We start from the raw sequence: 20,174 nt of genomic DNA on the forward strand, positions 1-20,174 counted from the left end.
AAAAAAAATTTTTTTTATAATATTTTTTTTATTTTTAATTTTTTTTTAAAATAAATTTAGATTACCCAATTTTTTTCCAATTAAGGGGCAATTTAGAGTGGCCAATCCACCTAGTCTGCACATTTTTGGGTTGTGGGGGCGAAACCCACGCAGACACGGGGAGAATGTGCAAACTCCACACGGACAGTGACCCAGAGCCGGGATCGAACCTGGGACCTCAGCGCCGTGAGGCGGTTGTGCTAACCACTAGGCCACCGTGCTGCCCTTAAATTCTATAATTCTATGAAGCTGTGCGTTTCTGCGACCATTGAACAGCCCCTTTGTTTCAAAGGTTCAGGTTCACTTCATCTTTAAATATGCTTTAAATTTGGATAATTCCAGTGTGGTTAAAACATTTAAAATATTTTAACTGGAAATGGGGCTATACACCTTTCTGTACTTTTGCACCAAAGATCCTGGTCTTGACTCTTAATTTCACTAGGCTATATAAACAATGTTCTATAACACTGGAATTCGTTCTGTGTAAAGATAGCTTATCTCCATATTTGAGTGCTGGACAACTAATGTTATAAACTTCATGAAAATTATTATTAATCTTGGGAGATTTATTTCAATCCATTTCGCTTTTCTGTCTTAAAGCTATGTAATTTTTTTTTAAAAGCTTGAAAACTGTTCAGTAAAGATGTCCGACTACTGCTTTACGTGTATTTGTGTGGAGTTTAAATGTGAGAAAATGTTTTCAATACGTTTTGCACAATTCACATTGCTAGTTGTAGACTCGGTACTAATGGACACTATTCAGCGAACTAAAGTTAAAGCCTGCTGAATGGCAAGTTTAGCCACTGAGAAACACCCCGCTGTCCATCGGCACTTTGCTGTTTTCTCTGGCCTCAGGGAGATTCTTTCTGCCCAGGCCGCACTTAGAGGGATAAAATAGAGGGATTTTCTGCCAGCGAGATTGCAGATCGGGGCACCATTTTGTCTGGCAGCCCCGATTTCCCTTTCATTCCTCCAACTCGCTTTGTTGGCCCTCCCCCAACTTTGGATAGGTCCCGGAGAAACCCTACTCATCTCCCCTCCACATAGCAAGGCCCCCTCCCCCGACGAGCCTGATCTCTGGCAGTGCCAACCTGGGACCCCTGGCACCAGGTTAGCACTGTCATTCTGGCAGTGCCACTAGGGGATTGCCAGGCTAATGGTGCCAGGGTGCCACCCTACTCTGTCCTGACCACCCAGGGGGTCTCCAATGACCTGAGAGACCCCACAGGTGCTGCTATGCCTGGTCCATGTTTGATCGGTGCTAAATGGCACCCTGGCGGGGTCTCCCAGGCACAGCTGGTGAATACGTCATTGAAAGTGCCACCTTTGGAATCTGGAGATAACATTGTTTTCAATATAGTTTGGATGGCTGTATTGTTATTGATCTTCACAAAGTAAGCGGATGATATTAGGGAGGTGGTGGAGTATTGGTATTGTCACTGGGCTAGTAATCCAGAAACCCAAGGTCATGCTCTGGGGACCTATCCTACCATGGCAGATAGTGGAGTTTTAATTCAATTTAAAAAAATCTTGAAGCCATTGTTGATTGTCATTAAATAAAAATCTAGATCATTAATACCTGCTAGGGAAGGAAATCTGCCATTCTTACCCTGTCTGGCCTACATGTGACTTCAGACCTACAGCAATGTGGCTGATCCTTTAGAAAATGCCCTCGCAAACCACTCAGTTCAAGGGCAATAAATGCTGGTCCAGGGATGCCTACACCCCAAGAGAGAATTTTTAAAAATACACTAAAAGAGAGGCAAGTTATTGACAGAATAGTGATAGATAAGCTATCTTATCCTGAAGAAATGCATCCTAAATTGTTGAAAGAAGCCAAGGTAGAAATACAGAGGCTTGTCACAATGGTGGCAGGAATGAATTAATAAAGGAACTTATGTAAAGAGGAATGCATTATAAAAGCAAAGACATCACTTTATAAATCATTGGTTCGTACATGTGGGCAATTCAAGCCACCACACTTAGGAAAGGTGAAGCATTAGAAAGGGTGCAATGATCGTTTCCCAGTATATTACCCGGGATGAGGAATTGCAGTTATGAGGACAGATTGGAAAAGTTGTGTTCACCTTGGACCAGCAAAAGTTAAGAGATAACTTAATAGAGGTTTTCACACTGAGTGGTTTTGATGGAGTAGATGACGAAAATATTTCCCTTTACAGAGTGGGTCAATAATTTGGTAGCCATAGGTTCAAAATCTTTGGCAAAAGATCCAAAGTGAGGATGAGGAGAAATATTTTCTGCTGAAGTTGTCGGGACCTGGGCACTATGCCTGAATGGGCGGTGGAAGCTGATTACATAATTAATTTTAAAAGGGAGTTGGACAGATACATAAGGACAGAACTAACAGGGTTACTGACAAAAAGTGGGGATGTGGATCTCGGCAAAACTGCTTTTGCAGTGAGCCAACACAAGTCTGATGGGACTGATCAACCTCCTTCTGTTGAATGCATATCTGTGTTTCTTTTTCGTGTTAGTAGTTAGTTATGTATTTCTGAAGTATGAATCGTAATGAGCACACTGCAAGTAAAATTGTTTTATAAACAGCTGGTCATTCAAGCTTTCGTTGCAGTAATAATTTGTTTCCTTTATGTGTTTTTAATGTTTAGGCTGGGAAACTTGCTATCGACCGGGGATGGGCAATCAATGTTGGTAGGTAGCAGAAACCTAATTACTGAAAATATTTGTCGCCCATATATATGCCATTTAGAGCTGAGTTTCAATTTACTGTAGAACAAATAATCTGCACTGCTAATGTGACAGTGGGTTGCTTTTATAGTTCATCAGTCAGCGAGCTGAATATAAAGGGAAGGAAACTGCTTGAGATTTATTGCAACATCAGAACGTCTAATATCAGGTAACACTGTACAGCACGGTATTAGAAGCTTTGTTATTGCAAATAAATGTCATCAGACTTTACTGCTGTTTTTGTATGCAGTTTGCTGAGCTATGAAAACAGCTGCCGTTGTCACCTTGACAGCCCAGATTAGTTGTCCTGCGGTACATCCAGGCAAATGATGAAAATTACTAATGTCTAGGCTATTACAGGTTTATAATAATAGCCAGTATTTTGAAATACTCCAAAGGTTTGTCAAACCAGATTTGTATGTCTTGCTCAATTATTTGATTTTCCTTTTAATATTAAATGTTCAATTTGAATGTGTCTGTTGTATTTGTCAATACCAGATTAACAGATCCCCTTTCAGTTGAGATGAAAATGAATCTATTTTTCTTTTCACGCACAATGAATTGTGTAAAAATCATCACGTTCAGAGGCAGCTTATTGATATCATAAAGTTTTGGTTAAATGTGAAGACTAGTTTTGAGGTGCTATATTTGGTGACCAGCACCTTTGCAACGTCGTAAATAATTTAAGAACAGCAGGGCAGCCTAGAAAAGTCCACAGTAGTGTGGTCTGCATTTGTCGCAGCGCCCAGTATATTTATTGAAGGATTTTTTGGGAAACATTCAAAGTACCTCTTATTCCAAACTAAGGTGCAGAAATACAGGGTGGAGTTTTACAGTCCCGCCAAGGAGGAGACAGGACCAGAAAATGCATGTTAGCAGTTCAAAAGTCCATTAATTTTGGTGGGACTGGAAGATTCTGCCGGCGGGAGGGGCTATAAAATGCCACCCTAATTCTAGTATGCCTTCTTTTGAACGTTCTTTTAATAAACATGTTTTCACACCAAGGTAAGAGCAGAATATTCAATAAATATTTTTGGAATACTAAAAGAAGGAAGAGCCTGCCTTTATAATAGTGTCCTTTATGACCAAATGTGCAGCACAGCCACGGATCTGCCGCCACTCTTGTCTTAGGAGAAATGTCGGGAGTGATTAAACGTAAACATTTCTGAATGTCATTTTGAGGGTGTTTGGCGGGGTATTCCTCAATGGCTGCATTGGCGAGATCATGGCCGTACTCTACAGCAGTGCTTCTCAAACTATCTGATGTGGCAGACCGGCAGTTTCTTTTCAATGTGCCAGGGACCGGTGAGCGAAACAAGCCAATCCAGCTGGGGGTTCGGGGGGGGATGTGAACCCCCAGAAAATGTTTTGAGATATGTCTTATTGCAGGGGCATTTTGAGACTATCTGTACTAAACATGAGGACATGATGTCTTATTCATTCTAAGGCCAGTCATCATTGACGTAACAAGTCTTCCCAGTGTGCCAGGGACTGGTACCATTTTGTGCCATATAATTAATTGTTTACAATCCGACAAAATAATATTTGAACATTCGTAGTAATATTCATTTATACCGGAAAAATATAATGGATATGTAATAAAAGTAAATTGACATATGTTTTTATTTTATATTGATTTTGTAAACAAGTAATTCAATATTACAATATAAATTTTAAAAATATTAACAAATCAAACTAGCAAAGCCTTCTGACACAAATATAAACATGTGTATATAAGTAATAAAATGAAAAATTATAATGAATAAAGTAGGTTATAAAATTATATATTTTAGTTATTTTAACCCCAATGAATAAATACGTTAAAATAAAAATTTGAAAAGAATAGGTAACATTAAAATGAAGGCATACCCTTGAAAATATGTCGTAATACTAAAATATGAAATTGATGATTATTTTATTAACACAATAATAGGCATGTCAAAACCTTAACCTTTACTAATGTGAAGGGTGAGCCGCTTCTTATTTGTCAGCTTATCCAATCGTGGTTCAATTGAGGACAGTGCCACTCGCAATGGAGAATGAATATCCATACAATTCCTGTATTTTGTTTTAATGACACTCATTGTTGAGAAGGCAGGATCCATCCAGTCTCTTTCCGTGGATCTTCTTCTGCTGGAAAGTAATGCTGAAAACGATCTACCAAATTAATCAAGTGTTCTTTGATGACATTTCGTAGAGATACAACATTAAGGTCTTCGCCTGCATCGGCGATGACCGTTGCCAATTGGTAAAACATGTCATAACAATCTCTTGACACTCGACTCTTCCATGCTTCTAGCTTCCGTTTTTGCCCATCGATCTTGTCCGCCATTGTAAAACACGATGCCATCCTTCCTTGCATGGAGGTGTTGAGATCATTAAAGATGGCAAAGATATCAGCCAAATAAGCCAGCTTGGCTAGCCAATCCACATCTCGGAACATTTGTGACCAATTTGGTTTTTTGTCCTCAAGAAACACGGCAAGTTCGTTACGTAGCTCAAATACTCTTGACAAAACTTTTCCCCTTGATAACCAACGTACATTGGCATGCAACAGGAGCTGTTTATGATCAGCTCCCATATCATTACATAATGCAGTGAAGAGTCTTGAATTTAAAGCATTTGCTTTTACATGGTTCACAATTTTTACAACCTCACTGACCACACTATTTAGTTCTGTTGACATTTTTTTTGTTGCAAGACTTTCTCGGTGAAGGAAGCAGTGTGTTGACTTACATTCTGGGGCAAGCGCCTTGATCTGGGCAACCATTCCTGAATGCCGTCCTATCATTGCGGCAGCACCATCAGTACATACGCCTACACAAAACTTGAAATCCAACCCACGTTTGTTAACGATGTAGTCCCTCACAGTCTTGAACACTTCAGAACTAGTTGTTTTTGTTGGTAGTGAAGCAGAGAAAAAAAACTCTTCTTTCAAATCACCCTCATGTTCAAAGCGCACATACACCATCAGAACTGCCTGATTAGCAACATCTGTACATTCATCAAGCTGCAAAGAAAAGTACTTTGCTAATTTAATCTGTCCTATGAGCTGATCTTCCATATCGTGTGCCAGATCGTAAATTCGTCGAGCTGTAGTGTCATTTGAAAGTGGAACCTGAGCCACTTTCCTTGCTGCCGGCTCGCCCAGTACTTCTATGCAAACATCTTTAATACAGCCTATCACTAGCATCTCACCGATTGTGTATGGCTTTTTAGCTTTAGCAGTTCGAAGTGCTACTTTATAAGAAGCCCGCAAAGCACAAGTATTTGTGTGTGACACTTCAAAGATCTGTTTCATTAATGTAATGATCATTAAATAGCTTGGAACGAATTGAATCGACCAAGCCATCTGGCCGATTTTACTTCTGCCTCCCAGTCCCCCGTCTGAAAACAATAAAAACCGGGACAAACTGGACCTCTGTTTGGCCGCCGCTCAACGTGGCAATTGATGACAGAAAGGAAAAAAATGTTTTATCTCGACCACAGTGGTTTCCGTTTTGTTGTTGTTCGAATTTACACAGGAATAGATAATGTGAACCGGCCTTTAAGATTATTAGTACTTACATTTTCAGATCAGTGGGTTGGGACGGGGTCCCAAATGACAAACATGCAGATATCCGTATGATGCTCTCAGTTCCACTTCTTGATGGTAACTAACTGACTGACCTGCTGCTCCACACGTGTAAATCAGGGTTGTCAAGGTCACACGTCACATCATCATGATGGTGTTGCCATACCGTTTCATGCGTTTTTCAGTTCACTGTTTTGCTGTTCATTATATCGCATTCGTTAGTTATATAGCAATGACTTTTAACATGAGTGAGTAAATGAAAAATGTAGCCATAATAAATATAAAACTAAAATGAAAATATTTTTTTAAAAACCCGAGTCAGATATCCCGGCAGTCTCCCGTGGCGTTGAATATCACTACTGTCTCTTTCTTTTCTGGAAACACTCCACGTACCGGCAGACGATGGCTCGCGTACCGGCACTGGTACGCGTACCACACTTTGAGAAGCACTGCTCTACAGCACTTGGTGCCGCAAATGAGCCCCCATGTGAATCTCGCCATTACCGGCTTTTTCGCCGTCTGATTCGCCAGACTCGTGCCTCAGGGTCTCGCCACAAACAAGGGGAAGGCTGCTTTTAATCGCTTCCTCACCACTCACTCCCAGTCAACACACAAGCACGGCAGTGCGCAGACCAGCTCCTCGCTTTGGCGATGTCTACCTGGCCAAGTTTCCCGACGGCGTTGATGTGCGACGGGACATCCTTTTGCCCGAGAGGGTCGGAAGGCCAGCAATGCCGCCTGGGAGGCAGCGGCTTTCAGTTCTGGAAGCATGATCAGGTGAACCGGCGTCCAATGTCGGAAGAAGACCAACAACCTTCATTGAGCTGTAAGGGTAACTTACTACTCTTCTGGCATGTTCTGCCTGCTGCCCATTAAATTCCCAACCCCCCTCTAAGACCACTGGCTCACACTTCGCACCATCCCTACATCCTATCCTTGCACTTGTTCCTCAGAACCCCCTGGTAGCCGCCAGCACAACCCCTTCATGCCCATGCGTGGCACTTTCTGTAGACCCCTATATCCCATCAAGCGTGCAGCTCACAATACCCTCTCTTTGTCCCTGCAGGAGAAGATAGTCCATAATAAATGGGAAAGGGCCAAGCAGGAGGGGGAGGGAAGGGGGGGGGGGGGGGGGGGGGGGGGAGTAAAGGGGTGCCAAGTCCCATAGATCCAAGTCCTCACCCCCTATGAGAAACGAGCCCTGGAGATAGCGAGATTGACCGAGGAGAAAATAAGGTTGGCCTGCACAACAGAAGTGAGGATCCAATGCCCCTTCACCCAGATGACCTGTCTCAAGTGAGTAGTTCATGTCAGACAAAATGATCCTTCCCTCTCACCGACCACATGTCCATTCTCTCGCAATACCTCCATGTGATGTATCTGGGCCATCCGGAGACCTTCCCCCTGCCTGCCACCCAAGAGAACACCTCGGAGAAGAGCTTGAAGGAGACCACCATTGAAGCATCAGCGCTATCACAGTGTGACCTTCCACCAGCGCAGACACACACACCTCAGTGGGTGACATTAATGGACAGGCTTCTCAGACACAATCTGGGCAGCTCTTGCACATCAGGTGGAGGCAGGAACATCCAAGGGAGACAGCAATTGAAGGTCTTCCGGATCCCAGGACAGCTGGGCCCCAATCGGTTGCCAGGCCTCCGGACTAGGCTCTCACAGAACTGATGCAGATGATAGGACACAGCCGTGAGATTCAAGAGGTGATGTCAGGAAAATTCCAGTGACTGAGGAGGGCACAGTGCGCATTGGTTAGCACTGCTGCCTCGCGGCGCTGAGGACCATGGTTCAATCCCAGCCCCCGGGTCACTGTCTGTGTGGAGTTTGCACATTCTCCCCATGTTTGCATGGGTCTCACCCCCACACCCCAAAGATGTGCAGGATAGGTGGATTTACAATGCTACATTGCCCCTTAATTGAAAAAAAAAGAATTAGGTTCTTGAGATTTATTTTAAAAATTCATTCCAGTGACTTGCAGCGGATTTTGCCGACCATCCGTGACACTGGGGCCAACACTGCTAGGGTGGTGACCGCAGTGGAAAGCCTGGAGCACAACATCAGTGTCTTGCATGGTGGTGTCCAAGGCATGGCTCAGGCTGACCATGGCTGAGCATCTCAACACCATGCCCAGTCGCTGGGGATGTGTCCCTGATGCAGAAAGGCTTTGCCACGGCACTCCAGAGCATGGCTCAGTCACAGAGGAGCACTGCTGAGGGCATCAACACCATGGTGCAGACAATGGGGAGCCGCCAGGACTTAAAAAGGCAGATGACTCAGAGGCCTCTAGAGCTCACTCTTACTGCCCCTGAATCCCATGGAGAACCCCAGGGCCCTATGGGCACCGCCAGGGAGGAGGTCCAAGACCAAACGCCCCCAATGCAGACGCCCTTCAGAGGATGGGTGTAAGTGCGTTGTCGGCAAAAGACAAGAGCCAGACTTCTACAGAAACTGAGGAGCACCAGAGCTTTCCTCACAGTGAGTTATGATCACTCTCCTGCCTCATATACTGACCCACTGACAGTGTCGTCACAGGCCCATCACCATGGAGTGATGTTATACAAACCGCTCTGGGAGAGGGTGGTGTGATATGGAGGGATTGGGGTGAGATGGAGGGATTGGGGGGAGGGGGGATTGCGGGGGAGTGGGGATTGGGGATAAAGGAGAGAAATGCGGGGGGGGGGGGGGGGGAGAGCTGATGGATATAGCCTCGCCCTTTCTGAATTTGGTGTTGATGAGCGCCTCCGTGGTCCTCTGGGTGTGCTCCTTTGCCGCCGTCTGTCTTCTATCCCCTGGCTCCTCTTGTAGCTCCTCCTCGGGCTTGTCCTCCAGCTCCTCCTGGTCCATCTCCTCCTCAGACAAGGCTGCATGTCCCTCCTCCTTCTCTAGCGCGCCGGCCTGCTGCTGTGCCAGGTTGCGGAGGGCACAGCAGACCACAACAAAACGGGAGACCCTCTGGGATGTATTGCAGGGTAGAACCAGAGCGGTCCAGGAATCGCAACCGCATTTTGCGCAGTCCGATGCACCGCTCAATGACAGCATGGGTGGTGACAGCACAGACCTCATTATATCGGGTCTCTGCCTCAGTTTCAGGCATCCGCACTGGCATCATCATCATCCACGACCTCACTGGGTACCTTTTGTCCCCCAAGAGCCAACCCGTCAACCTGGGATGGTCCTCAAAGACGCTGGGATCTCCGAATGTTCCTGGATGTATCTGACATGCATGCTTTCTGGGTAGCGTGCACACTTGTGCATGATATGGAGGTGACGTTGAACATTCAGGGAGTGGAACCCCTTCCTCTTAATAACGAGCACTCACTGATTCCCCGGTCTATGCAGGGCGACATGCGTATCATCTCTTGCTCCCTGGACCTGGGGCACCACAGCGATAGCAGAGAATTCGGCAGCCCGGGCATCTTGGTGCATTTGGTCCAAGTTGACAGTTATGTAGTTGATGCCTGGGCATACAGGGCATCGGTGACCTCCCGAATGCACCTGTGGATTGTAGCTTGAGAAATGCCATGCAGGTCCCCACTTCAGCCCTGGAATTATCCGGTTGCTGCAATGACCTCCACGGCCACCGGGAACAAGTCTTTCCTCCTCCACGAGATGCCATGCCTGCAGCACATGCTGTCAATCATCTCTGAAAGATCAACTGTGTACCTTGGACTATTGCTGGCCTCCCCGCCTGGGCTCCTCCTCGGCCTGATGGGCAGATGGGTCTTCAGGGTGTGCGGTAGCCCCCTGCCCATGGAGTGTTACCTTCAGCCTATGTCGCCGCTGCTCCTGCCTTCTCTGTCCTCGGCTACCACCAGCAACAAGATGGCAGTCTCTGCGGGATCCACACGAGAAAACACTTTTTCGTCTGGAAGGAATTGAAGGAGAGAGACTGACAATCTGTTCGGGCTTCCATCCTGGGACCCTCAAATCCCAATAGCCCCCCCCCCCCCCCCCCCCCCCCCCCATCCTATTATGACTCTCCCTTCTCTCAGGATGCCATATAGTGAGCAGTGTCGAGGCAAACCTTGCTCTGCACACACAGCTGGCCACATCAGGATCTCCTAGACCCCAGGCCTCTGCCGGGAAGATTAGAGTGGTCATGCTCTGGTGCTCTCCACCGATCCAACACTTATCCTTTGGTCAGAGAGGATCCCGATGCAGGAGGCTTGCTCTTTAGTGTTTAGTTGTTGGCAGCTGGCAACTGTTCAGGACTCACAATTTCCGTGAGATACTTTGCACTAATCACCCTCTAAGACATGGCACGTGTACTCTGGATAGGCACCTGAAAGTTGAGTGCTCTCACAACTAATCAGGCTAATTCGCCATTTGCAATAACCTTGAGTTGTGTAGCTAGGGGCTGCTCACAGTCAAAGAGAGTGAATTTGACTTTCAGCATTGAAGGCACAGCAAGGCTCTGTCCTGGAAGTCTTTTGTGGGACAGATAGGCGGCAGCTTGCTCCTGTTTTGGGTCGCCACAATATTTAAAGATGGCTTGAAGGCCTCACAGATGCAAAGCATCTCATCCTCCCACCCCCAGCTCAGGGGCGACCTCTGACCTGGAACGCTTCAGTCCCCGACCAAGCTCAACCCTCCTGAGGGCCCCCTTCCCCCCGCGAGCCGGTGCCCTTGACTTGCATGCCGGAAATTGGGAATAGTTACTCACTTCCTCACTTCCCCTCAGCAGCCATTGGGCCAGCTTCATGTTTTTAAAAAGGAGCACTAATTGCGCCCGCGTGATTTCTTGCAGGCACGTTGGCCAATTCCCGGGTGGCCGCTGTATTTGACTTCAGTCTCCCTAATGAGATTCAAGTGAATGGAAATGAGGATTAATCATATACTCGGCATTTTTGAGCGTGATCCGGAACTCACCATCGGGAACGGGCTGGGTGAATTGCAAACTGGATCGCGCCTAGCGCGAATTTCAATTTTGGCCTTTCCCGCTATTTACCCGGCTCTCCTGATCCGCGTCTGGCGCCATGCATGTGGTGATTGAATCGCGCCCATCGTTTCTAATTTGTGGACAGTGAGGGCCCAAAGGTAGTAATGAGATAAATTACCAGATAATCTGCCTTCAGTAATGTTGGTTGAGTTCCATGGGATATCCATTCCCTCCGGTAGGGCCTCAGTTCAAATTCTCCTCTGAAAGGTATATCTTCAACAGTGCTGCTCTCCCTCAGTTAAGAACTGGAGTGCCAAAATTTATGTACTCAAGTTTTTGGAGTGAGCTTCTGAGTCAAGCTGACACCTTACTAAATTTAAATAGCTCCTAATATTTTATAATCATCTGTCACTTCACCATGATGACATTATGTGGTTATCTTTATTCCATGCAGAAAAGCCATGTTCAATATGGCTAACCACATTGTTCCTGTTTTTGATACTTCCAAAAAGAACAAGTTTGTGGTATTATACTATTCCTAACCTGTAATTATTTTATGTTAAGTACTAGCTTTTGCATAGAGTACCTAGTTTAAATCATTTATTACCAAGTTCAACTTTATAGGCTTTGTCGTAATAAATACTTTCCTTCTGTCAGGTGGGGGCTTTCATCATTGCTCAAGTGAACAAGGAGGAGGATTTTGTGCTTATGCTGACATCACCTTGGCAATTAAGGTGAGAATGTAGTGTAATTATTGGTGAAATTTTGTAGCTTGCTTTTTATGAAGCAAAATGTAAAAAGGAATTGCATTTATAAGGTGCAACTCATTATTTATACTGTAAAATGCATTTCAGTGATTATTACTGCATAATGTCATTGGTCATCTTCAGTGTAAACTCCTCAATCTGACAACAATCGAAGTAAAAAATGTTTTCCCGGATTGCATTTCTTTTCGCTATGTTTTATCGAAATAAAATTAATATTACAATATGAAAAATATACCAATTAATTTATTCCTGTAACACTAAACAACCTATCTATGAAAGAAAACACTTTTAAATCGTTGTTTTTAATGTACACTGTTTTAAAAGCTTTCACCCTGCGCATCCTGTCATCTCTGTTTCTCTCCAATAAGCTGTTTATCACAGCAAAACAAATGTTTAGGAGGGGAAATTTTCAATCAAAAATGATGCAGGTTTCAAATGTTATCATTTTGCAATATGCCCTTAACTTCTTGCTTTTCAGTGCGGATATAATATTTTTTAAATGCCTGGATGGTGAATGGAGCAGGCTCGAAGGGCCGAATGGCCTCCTTCTGCTTCTATTTTCTTTCTATGTTCTACTGAGGATCTTACTGTGAGTGATGTTATCATACCTAATCCATTTGTTTTGAATTCCTCTCTGCTATATTACTAGGAGTACTAAAATATTCAAAATAAATAACGGTATGCTTCCATTAAAAGCGTGAAGTGAGGAATCAGATTCACGTTCATAAAATAACATCACTAAGAATTATTTCCAGACTTTTTTATACATATCCTATCAACGTTCAAATGTCCACTTCTTTTAGTCTGTATGTATAATTAGCAATGATGTGAATCTTGTAAATCTTATTAGATGATTACCAATTTAGGACTGCATTTCATCTTAAAGTGTCACCATTTTCACGTTCCATACTTATACAGTATTTAGCTGTGCTAGCCTGAGCCATTTTCTTGCTATTTTCAGTGGTTATTTGCCATTGCATTCCTCTCTGCTGTCAATTTAGTCACCGGGAATGTCACCATTGTGGCAGGTAGTGTACTGAATTACAGTGATACCAGTAGCAGACCTGAGGTCGTGTTCGGCAAGGGAGGAAGTGAGGCCTCCCAGTTAACCATCCAATGAAATCCTCATATATACAAGTTTGATAACATTAAAAAAAAAGGAATGTGGAATATATGAACAATGAACAAGAAAGGAAAGCTAAATCAAGAAATGGAAAAGGAAAGGTTAGGAATCCCAGCGTCATGTGAAGTACTGTGGAAAACAATAGGGACTTCTGCTTTAATGGAGTGAGAATAGTATACTCAGAGGATATGTAAAGGGATGGGGAATAACAGTAATATCAGTCAGGGAAGCTGCCAAGTGTGTGAGTGAAGTGAGTTGCGGGTCAGATAGACTGATGCTAGTGAAACTAAAGGGGCAACGAGTGGAGATTATATCATTCAAGTATATATGCCCAAAAGTGAAAATTCAGATGATGAGGTTGATAGAATATGTGACAGAATTGGTGGGAAGAGCTATGTGATTGTTATGAGAGACTGAAACAGTATTATTGCAGAAGGAAGCGACAAGGTACAGAGGAGCATAGGAATTAGGAGCAGAAGTAGGCAATTCACCCCTTCGAGCCTGCTCCGCCATTCAATCAGATCATGGCTGATCTCTTCCTCTCTCAAATCCACCTCCCCACCTGTTCCCCATATCCCTTTAACCCGATTTTTAAATGGGAAATATATCTATCTCCTTCTTGAAACCATTTAATGATTCCGGTTCCACCACACTATGGGGTAGCCAGTGCCACAAATTCACCACCCTCTGTGAGAAGTACTTCCTCCTCATCTCATTTCTAAATCTACCGCCTCTCAACCTAATCCGTGACATCTTGTTCTAGATTTCCCCACAGGGGGAACGTTTGGTCTATGTTTACTTTATTAATACCTTTTAGTATGTTATATAACTATTAGATCCCCTCTCATCCTACTAAACTCCAGTAAGTATAAGCCAAAACTATTTAATCTCTCCTTATACGTCAACCTTTTCAACCCTGGAATCAAGTCAACCCTTTCAACCCTGGAATCAAACTGGTGAACACCTCTGCACTGCCTTAAATGCCACTACCTCAAATAAGGAGACTAAAACTGGACGCAATACTCCAGATATGGACCGGGATTCTCCCCTACCCGGCGGGGAGGGGGTCCCGGCGCAGCGAAGTGGCGCCAACCACTCCGGTGTCGGGCCTCCCCAAAGGTGCGGAATTCTCGGCCCGTGCCGGAGTGGTTGGCGCCACGCCGACTGGCGCCAAAACTGGCGCCAACGGCCTTTGACGCCCGGCGTCGGGGCTGGCCGAAAGGCCTTCGCCGGTTCGCGCATGCGCCGGTGCGTCAGCGGACGCTGACGTCACCACCGGCGCATGCGCGGTAGAGGGGTTCTCTTCCGCCTCCGCCATGGTGGAGGCCGTGGCGGCGGCGGAAGAAAAAGAGTGCCCCCACGGCACTGGCCCGCTCGCTGATCGGTGGGCCCCGATCGCAGGCCAGGCCACCGTGGGGGCATCCCCCAGGGTCCGTTCGCCCCGTGCCCCCCCGGGAGCCCGCCCGCGCCGCCAGTCCCTGCCGCCACCAGAGGTGGTTGAATCCACAGCGGCGGGAGAGGCCTCTCAGCGGCGGGACTTCGGCCCATCGCAGGCCAGAGAATCGCCGCAGGGGGCACGCCAATCGGCACACCGTGATTCCCGCCCCCGCCGATTCCTGGGCAGCGGAGAACTCCGGCCACAGTGGGGCGGGATTTACGCTGGCCCCGGGCGATTCTCTGACCCTGCGGGGGGTCGGAGAATTTCGCCCATGGTCTCACCAACACCCTATACAACTGCAACAACACTTCTCTACTTCTATACTCCAGTTCTTTTGCAGTAAACGCTTACATTCCTTTTTCCTTTTTCAGTACATGAAGAAGTATGATATTCCGAGTGGCACGGTGGCACAATGCCAGGGCCTTGGGTTTGAATATCCCCCTTGGGTAACAGTTTGCACACTCTCCTCCTGTCTGCGTGGGTTTACTCTGGGTGCTCCGCTTTCCTCCCACTGTCCAAAGATGTGCAGGTTAGGTAGATTAGCCATGCTAAATTGCCCCTTAGTATCCAAAGACCTGCAGATTAGGTGGATTGGCCATGATCAATACGCGCGGGGTTACGGGGCAGTGGGCCTAGGTAGAATGCTCTTTCCGAGCATCGGTACAAAATTGATATGCTGAATGGACTTCTCCTGCATTGTAGAAATTCTATGCATCTTGGAGAAAAAAAATGAGCGAGGCTGAAAAATGGTAGATTTTTGCATAAGAACAGAACTCTTGATAACAAGTACATGGTTTAGCTTCAAAGAAGGCAATATACATGGAAAATGTTTGGCGAAGCAGGAAGACTTTAACTACGGTAAGACAAAGATTCAGGAATAGTGGTAAGAACTCAAAGGCCCAGATGTGAGCCAACACAGGCTTAGACCATAATCTTGTGAAAATGGAAACATGATGATGATGATATACCTTTAGCTCATACTTGTGTCCAATTTTTGCTTCTCATTCCATCATCCGTTTCCTTCAGAGCACATGCCTGCAATGTACATTACCTCTATTCTTCCAGTCAGAAGATTGGGCAGATTTTAGAAACCAGCAAAGAATAACTAAGAAAAAAGAGGGAGATGGCACATGACGGCGCAGTGATTAGCACTGTTGCCTCACGGTGGCGAGGACCCAGGTTCGATCCCGGCCCCTGGTCACTATCCGTGTGGAGTTTGCACATTCTTCCTGTGTCTGAGTGGGTCTCACTCTCCAACCCAAAAACTTGTACAGGGTAGGGGAATTGGCCATGTTGAATTGCCCCTTAATTGGACAGAAAATAATTCGGAACTCTCAGGAAAAAAAAGAGAGCAAATTTAAGTACGAGGGAAATCTAGCTATAAAAGTAAAAACAGTGTAATGACTTCAGCCGGGCCTTTGAGATTGGCTAATTTGAATATGAATTCCCTGATTAGTGGTCCAATCAGGGAACCCCTTTCTTTGTATGTAACAGGGAGTGCCAGATCCTCTGTACTCCCAGTGTAGACAGCAAGCTGAATGCACCTGGTTGTTCGGCTGTTGGTTTTGTAAATAAAAGGAATTCTGGTGAAGGGATTTCTGCCTGCGTGAACTTATTACAGTGGTGACGAGGAAAACGGAATGACCTGAAGGAATCTGCTCATTTGCAGCCGCTTCATATTGAGGGTAAGCCACTGACAGGCAAACTGCCTTTATTCGGATAGTCGGACTCTTTTGACCCTGCAGTGGAAGACTGGGCCCAATATGTAGAGCGAATTAAGTACTTTTGTTTTGGAGCAAACGAATAATTCCGGATGAAAAGCAACGTGTCATTCTGCTGACCGTGTGTAGGCCGGCAGCTTTTGCCATTATGCGCAGTCTCACTTTTCCAGAGGCACCGAACACGAAAGCCTTCCAGGAATTGACGGACTTAGTAAAAGAGTACTATGGCCCTAAGCCACCTCTGATCCTGCGAAGGTCCCGGTTTTACTCAGCATGCCGAGACACTGGGGAGTCAGTTACAAACATTTTAGCAGGGTTAAGGCAATCAGCTTGCAAATTTGGCCTGTTGCTAAATGAGATGCTCCGAGACCAGTTGGTGTGAAGAAAAAATAATTTAGCAATACACAAACGTCTATTAGCAGAGGCTGAGCTGGATTGCAAACAAGCATTGCAGCTGGCTTTGTCCTTAGAAAAAGCGGAGAGTGGAGCACATGAGTTACAGGGTACTCTGATAGAGGTAGACACCCACACAGGTGAACCTGAGTTTAGGGACTACCGCTGGGGGATAGGCAACAGCATAGCCACCCTCAGGAACGGCTCGGATACTAAGTTAGCCAGGCCCACTCGCAGAACCGCTCCCAAGCAAGGGAATGTTAGGTCCAGACAGGTGGCAGCTCCTGCAGCCTTTCGGACAGCAAAATATTGTCGTTGGTGCCAGAGTCGGAGCCAGAGAGGAGAAATACAAGCCCAAAACCAACATCTTGGAGAAGGACACATAGGCCGAGGTACAGGAGAATGCACACCCGAGAACCACACCTACCTCCGACGAGAAACAACTAAATTGTGTAACGATGGTTAAATCAAAACCCATTAAATTATCCATAAGGCTGAAAGGGCGTCCCACACTAATGGAAGTCGACATGGGAGCAGCCGTATCAGTAATAGGCTGTATTTAATAAAATTCGCACTGGACTCCAACCTTTATCCCTAACCAGGATCTTGGCAAAACTGAGGACGTACACAGCGGAACCACTGAGAGTGTTGGACACAACTTATGTACCTGTGGCTTATGGATAGCAACTGGTTAGGCTGCCTTTAATGGTAGTGAAAGGTGCGGGACCAAGCTTATTGGGACGAAACTGGCTAAAAGAGATCCAGCTGGATTGGGTAAACATTTTCCAGCTGGAAAATGGTCGCCTGAGCGAACTCCTGTGCAGATACAGTACCCAGAGGTTTTCCGAGATGGGCTCGGAACAATAAAGGGAGCAAAGGCGACATTACATGTAGATCCAGAGGCAGTCCCATACCAGCCTCCCCGGACAGGCGCCGGAATGTGGCGACTAGGGGCTTTTCACAGTAACTTCATTGAAGCCTACTCGTGACAATAAGCGATTTTCATTTTTCATTTTTCAAAATTCTACAAGGCCCGACCAGTACCCTTCACGTTAAGGCAGAAAGTCGATACGGAAATCAAAAGATTGGAGCGTGAGGGAATAATAAAACCGGTTCAGTTTGAAGAATGGGCGGGACCCGTGGTGTCTACCCTTAAGTTGGACGGCTCGGTCTGCCTTTGTGGAGATTTCAAACAAACGATTAATTGCTACTCACAACTGGACAAATACCCAATTCCCCGGATTGTGGTTTTGTATGCAAAGCTGGCTGGAGGACTATTATTCTCAAAACTGGAAATGAGCCACTGTTATGGGCCAGGCTTTAGAGAACCCCAAAGTGTATCATGGAGTTCACCTGACCCACAACTTTTAATAGATTGTGGTTTGGGGAGCACACGGCCCACTCTACAGGTGTGATACAGCAGAAATGGAAAAGTAATTTTTAAAGCAAAACAATGTTTATTCTATGAACTCAAGGAAACCTTTTCAAAACATACAGAGAACATCTTAGCAACCATTAATTCAAATACAATCCCAAAAGACTACAAGACTAAGTAATCCTTTAAGCTTTCCTTTAACATCCATAAAACTTAAAATCACCTTTTTACAGAAATACATCAGGCTTAACTTCACTACTGAGAACAGTTTCCACATTGAAATCAGCAAATGGACACTCATAAGCTTGCAGAGATTCATCCTGGAGAGAGGAGCAGATAACTCGCCTAGAAGGTCTTGATGCTGCTTCTCGAAAATCAGAATTGGAATGCAAAGAAAAGGCAAGAAAGGAACTAGAAGAATGGTATGTTCGGCAGGATGAGCAGTTGGAGAAAATAAAAAAGAATAATAGAGCTGCTGAAGAGGCCTTTGTCCAGGATTGTAATGAAGATACACCTGGAACAGAATGGGAGCGAGTAGCATGCCTTTGTGATTTCAATCCCAAAACCAACAAGCAGTCAAACGATGTATCTCGTCTGCGTTCTGTACTGATATCGCTTAAACAGTCACCATTAGTCCGCTAGACAGACATTACATAACTCTATTGAGTGGGCTTTCTTACTCGCTCTAGTTGGATCCCAAAAAAATTGACGGCCATTCGAATAGAAAGATGCGTGTTAATCATTCCTGTTTGGACCAAACCATTGTAAATTACAAGATCTGTAAGTGATTTCACATCCTGCTGTGATTGCAGCTTCTCCAAAGCTAAAATGAAACCAAACCCACCCTGCAGCAAAAAACCTAAAGCGAAAGTAAAAAACTGACAGACAGCCCAGCTTCACCCACTCTCTGACATCACTGCAGTAATAAACACCCATTTCTTAAAAGTACTCTCATATGACAGTCACGCATATCTACAGCTGAAGCTGAACGAAGAGTCGCAAAAATTCTCAAGGATAAACACCCTGACGGGCCTTTTTCAGTATACAAGATTACCCTTCAGTGTATCGTCAGCCTGTGTGATATTCCAGAGGACAATGGAGAATATATTACAAGGGCTACCACAGGTCGCCATTTACCTAGACGACGTCCTCATTACAGGAAAAACAAGGGCAAAAAACCTGCAAAGCCTGGAGGAAGTCCTTAAGAGGTTTTCAGCAGCAGGCGTGCGCCAAAAGAGGGAGAAATGTGTTTTTCTAGCACCTCAAGTAACTATCTGGGTTACAAGATTGACAAGACAGGGTTACATCCTTTGGAGGATTGGGTGAGGCCAATTAAAGATGCCCTGGCCCCCACCACAATCCAGGAATTAAGATCTTTTTTAGGACTGGTGACATACTATGGAAAGTTCATACAGGATAGGGCTTCCATCCTGGATCCGCTACACCAATTACTAAAAAAGGGGCGAGTCTGGGAGTGGTCCGCCCGCCAAGACAGGGCTTTCAAGAAGATCAAAGAATAGCTCTCCTCAGAAAAAGCCTTGGCACACTATGACCCCAGGAAAGAGTTGGTGCTCACTTGCGACACGTCTCTATATGGCGTTGGGGCAGTTCTGGCACACAGAGAGCGAAACGGACCGGAACGGCCTGCAGCTTTTGCTTCCAGGACTTTAGCAGCAGCAGAACGAAAGTACGCCCAAATTGAAAAGGAAGGACTGGCTGTGATCTTTGCAGTGAAGAAATTTCACGAGTACTGGTACGGGCGTAAATCCACTATAATCACAGAGCACAAGCCATTGCTGGGTTTGCTGAAAGAAGACAAAGTGGTGCCACCAATAGCTTCGGCCCGGATCCAACGCTGGGTCCTACTATTGACGGCTTACCAGTATCAACTGGAGCATCGGCCAGGAACCCGGGTGGCAAACGCCGATGCACTAAGCAGGCTGCCATTACCGAACACCCCGCCATTAGTACCCAGAATAGAGGAAACTGTGATGACATTACATTTCCTGGACACCCTTCCAGTGGCCACACAAAATATTCGTTTGTAGACTCAAAGGGACCCGTTTTTATCAAAAGTAAAACACATGGTGCTAACGGGGGAGATGGAAAGACTGGCCCAGGCAGAATTACATCCTTACTGGATC

At 45.5% G+C, this 20,174-nt stretch overlaps 2 protein-coding genes across 4 annotated transcripts in view; both read left to right on the forward strand.

Annotated features, from left to right (window-relative positions):
* hdac11 (histone deacetylase 11) overlaps window positions 1–20,174 on the forward strand; it is a 230,610-nt gene that overhangs the window by 100,870 nt on the left and 109,566 nt on the right. For all 3 annotated transcript variants that reach the window (XM_038812720.1, XM_038812718.1, XM_038812719.1), the window contains 2 exons: window positions 2,667–2,709; window positions 11,871–11,947. In XM_038812720.1, coding sequence (XP_038668648.1) covers window positions 2,667–2,709; window positions 11,871–11,947 — 120 coding nt within the window. The remainder of the gene's footprint in view (window positions 1–2,666; window positions 2,710–11,870; window positions 11,948–20,174) is intronic.
* LOC119973607 (clathrin light chain A-like) lies at window positions 15,288–18,815 on the forward strand. Its single transcript, XM_038811994.1, has 2 exons — window positions 15,288–15,399; window positions 18,335–18,815. Exons 1-2 carry the CDS (start codon window positions 15,288–15,290, stop codon window positions 18,670–18,672), a joined length of 450 nt encoding a protein of 149 aa, XP_038667922.1. The 3' UTR covers window positions 18,673–18,815.

Source organism: Scyliorhinus canicula, chromosome 11 (genome assembly GCF_902713615.1).
Source record: "Scyliorhinus canicula chromosome 11, sScyCan1.1, whole genome shotgun sequence".
In the NCBI taxonomy this organism is placed as follows: domain Eukaryota; kingdom Metazoa; phylum Chordata; class Chondrichthyes; order Carcharhiniformes; family Scyliorhinidae; genus Scyliorhinus; species Scyliorhinus canicula.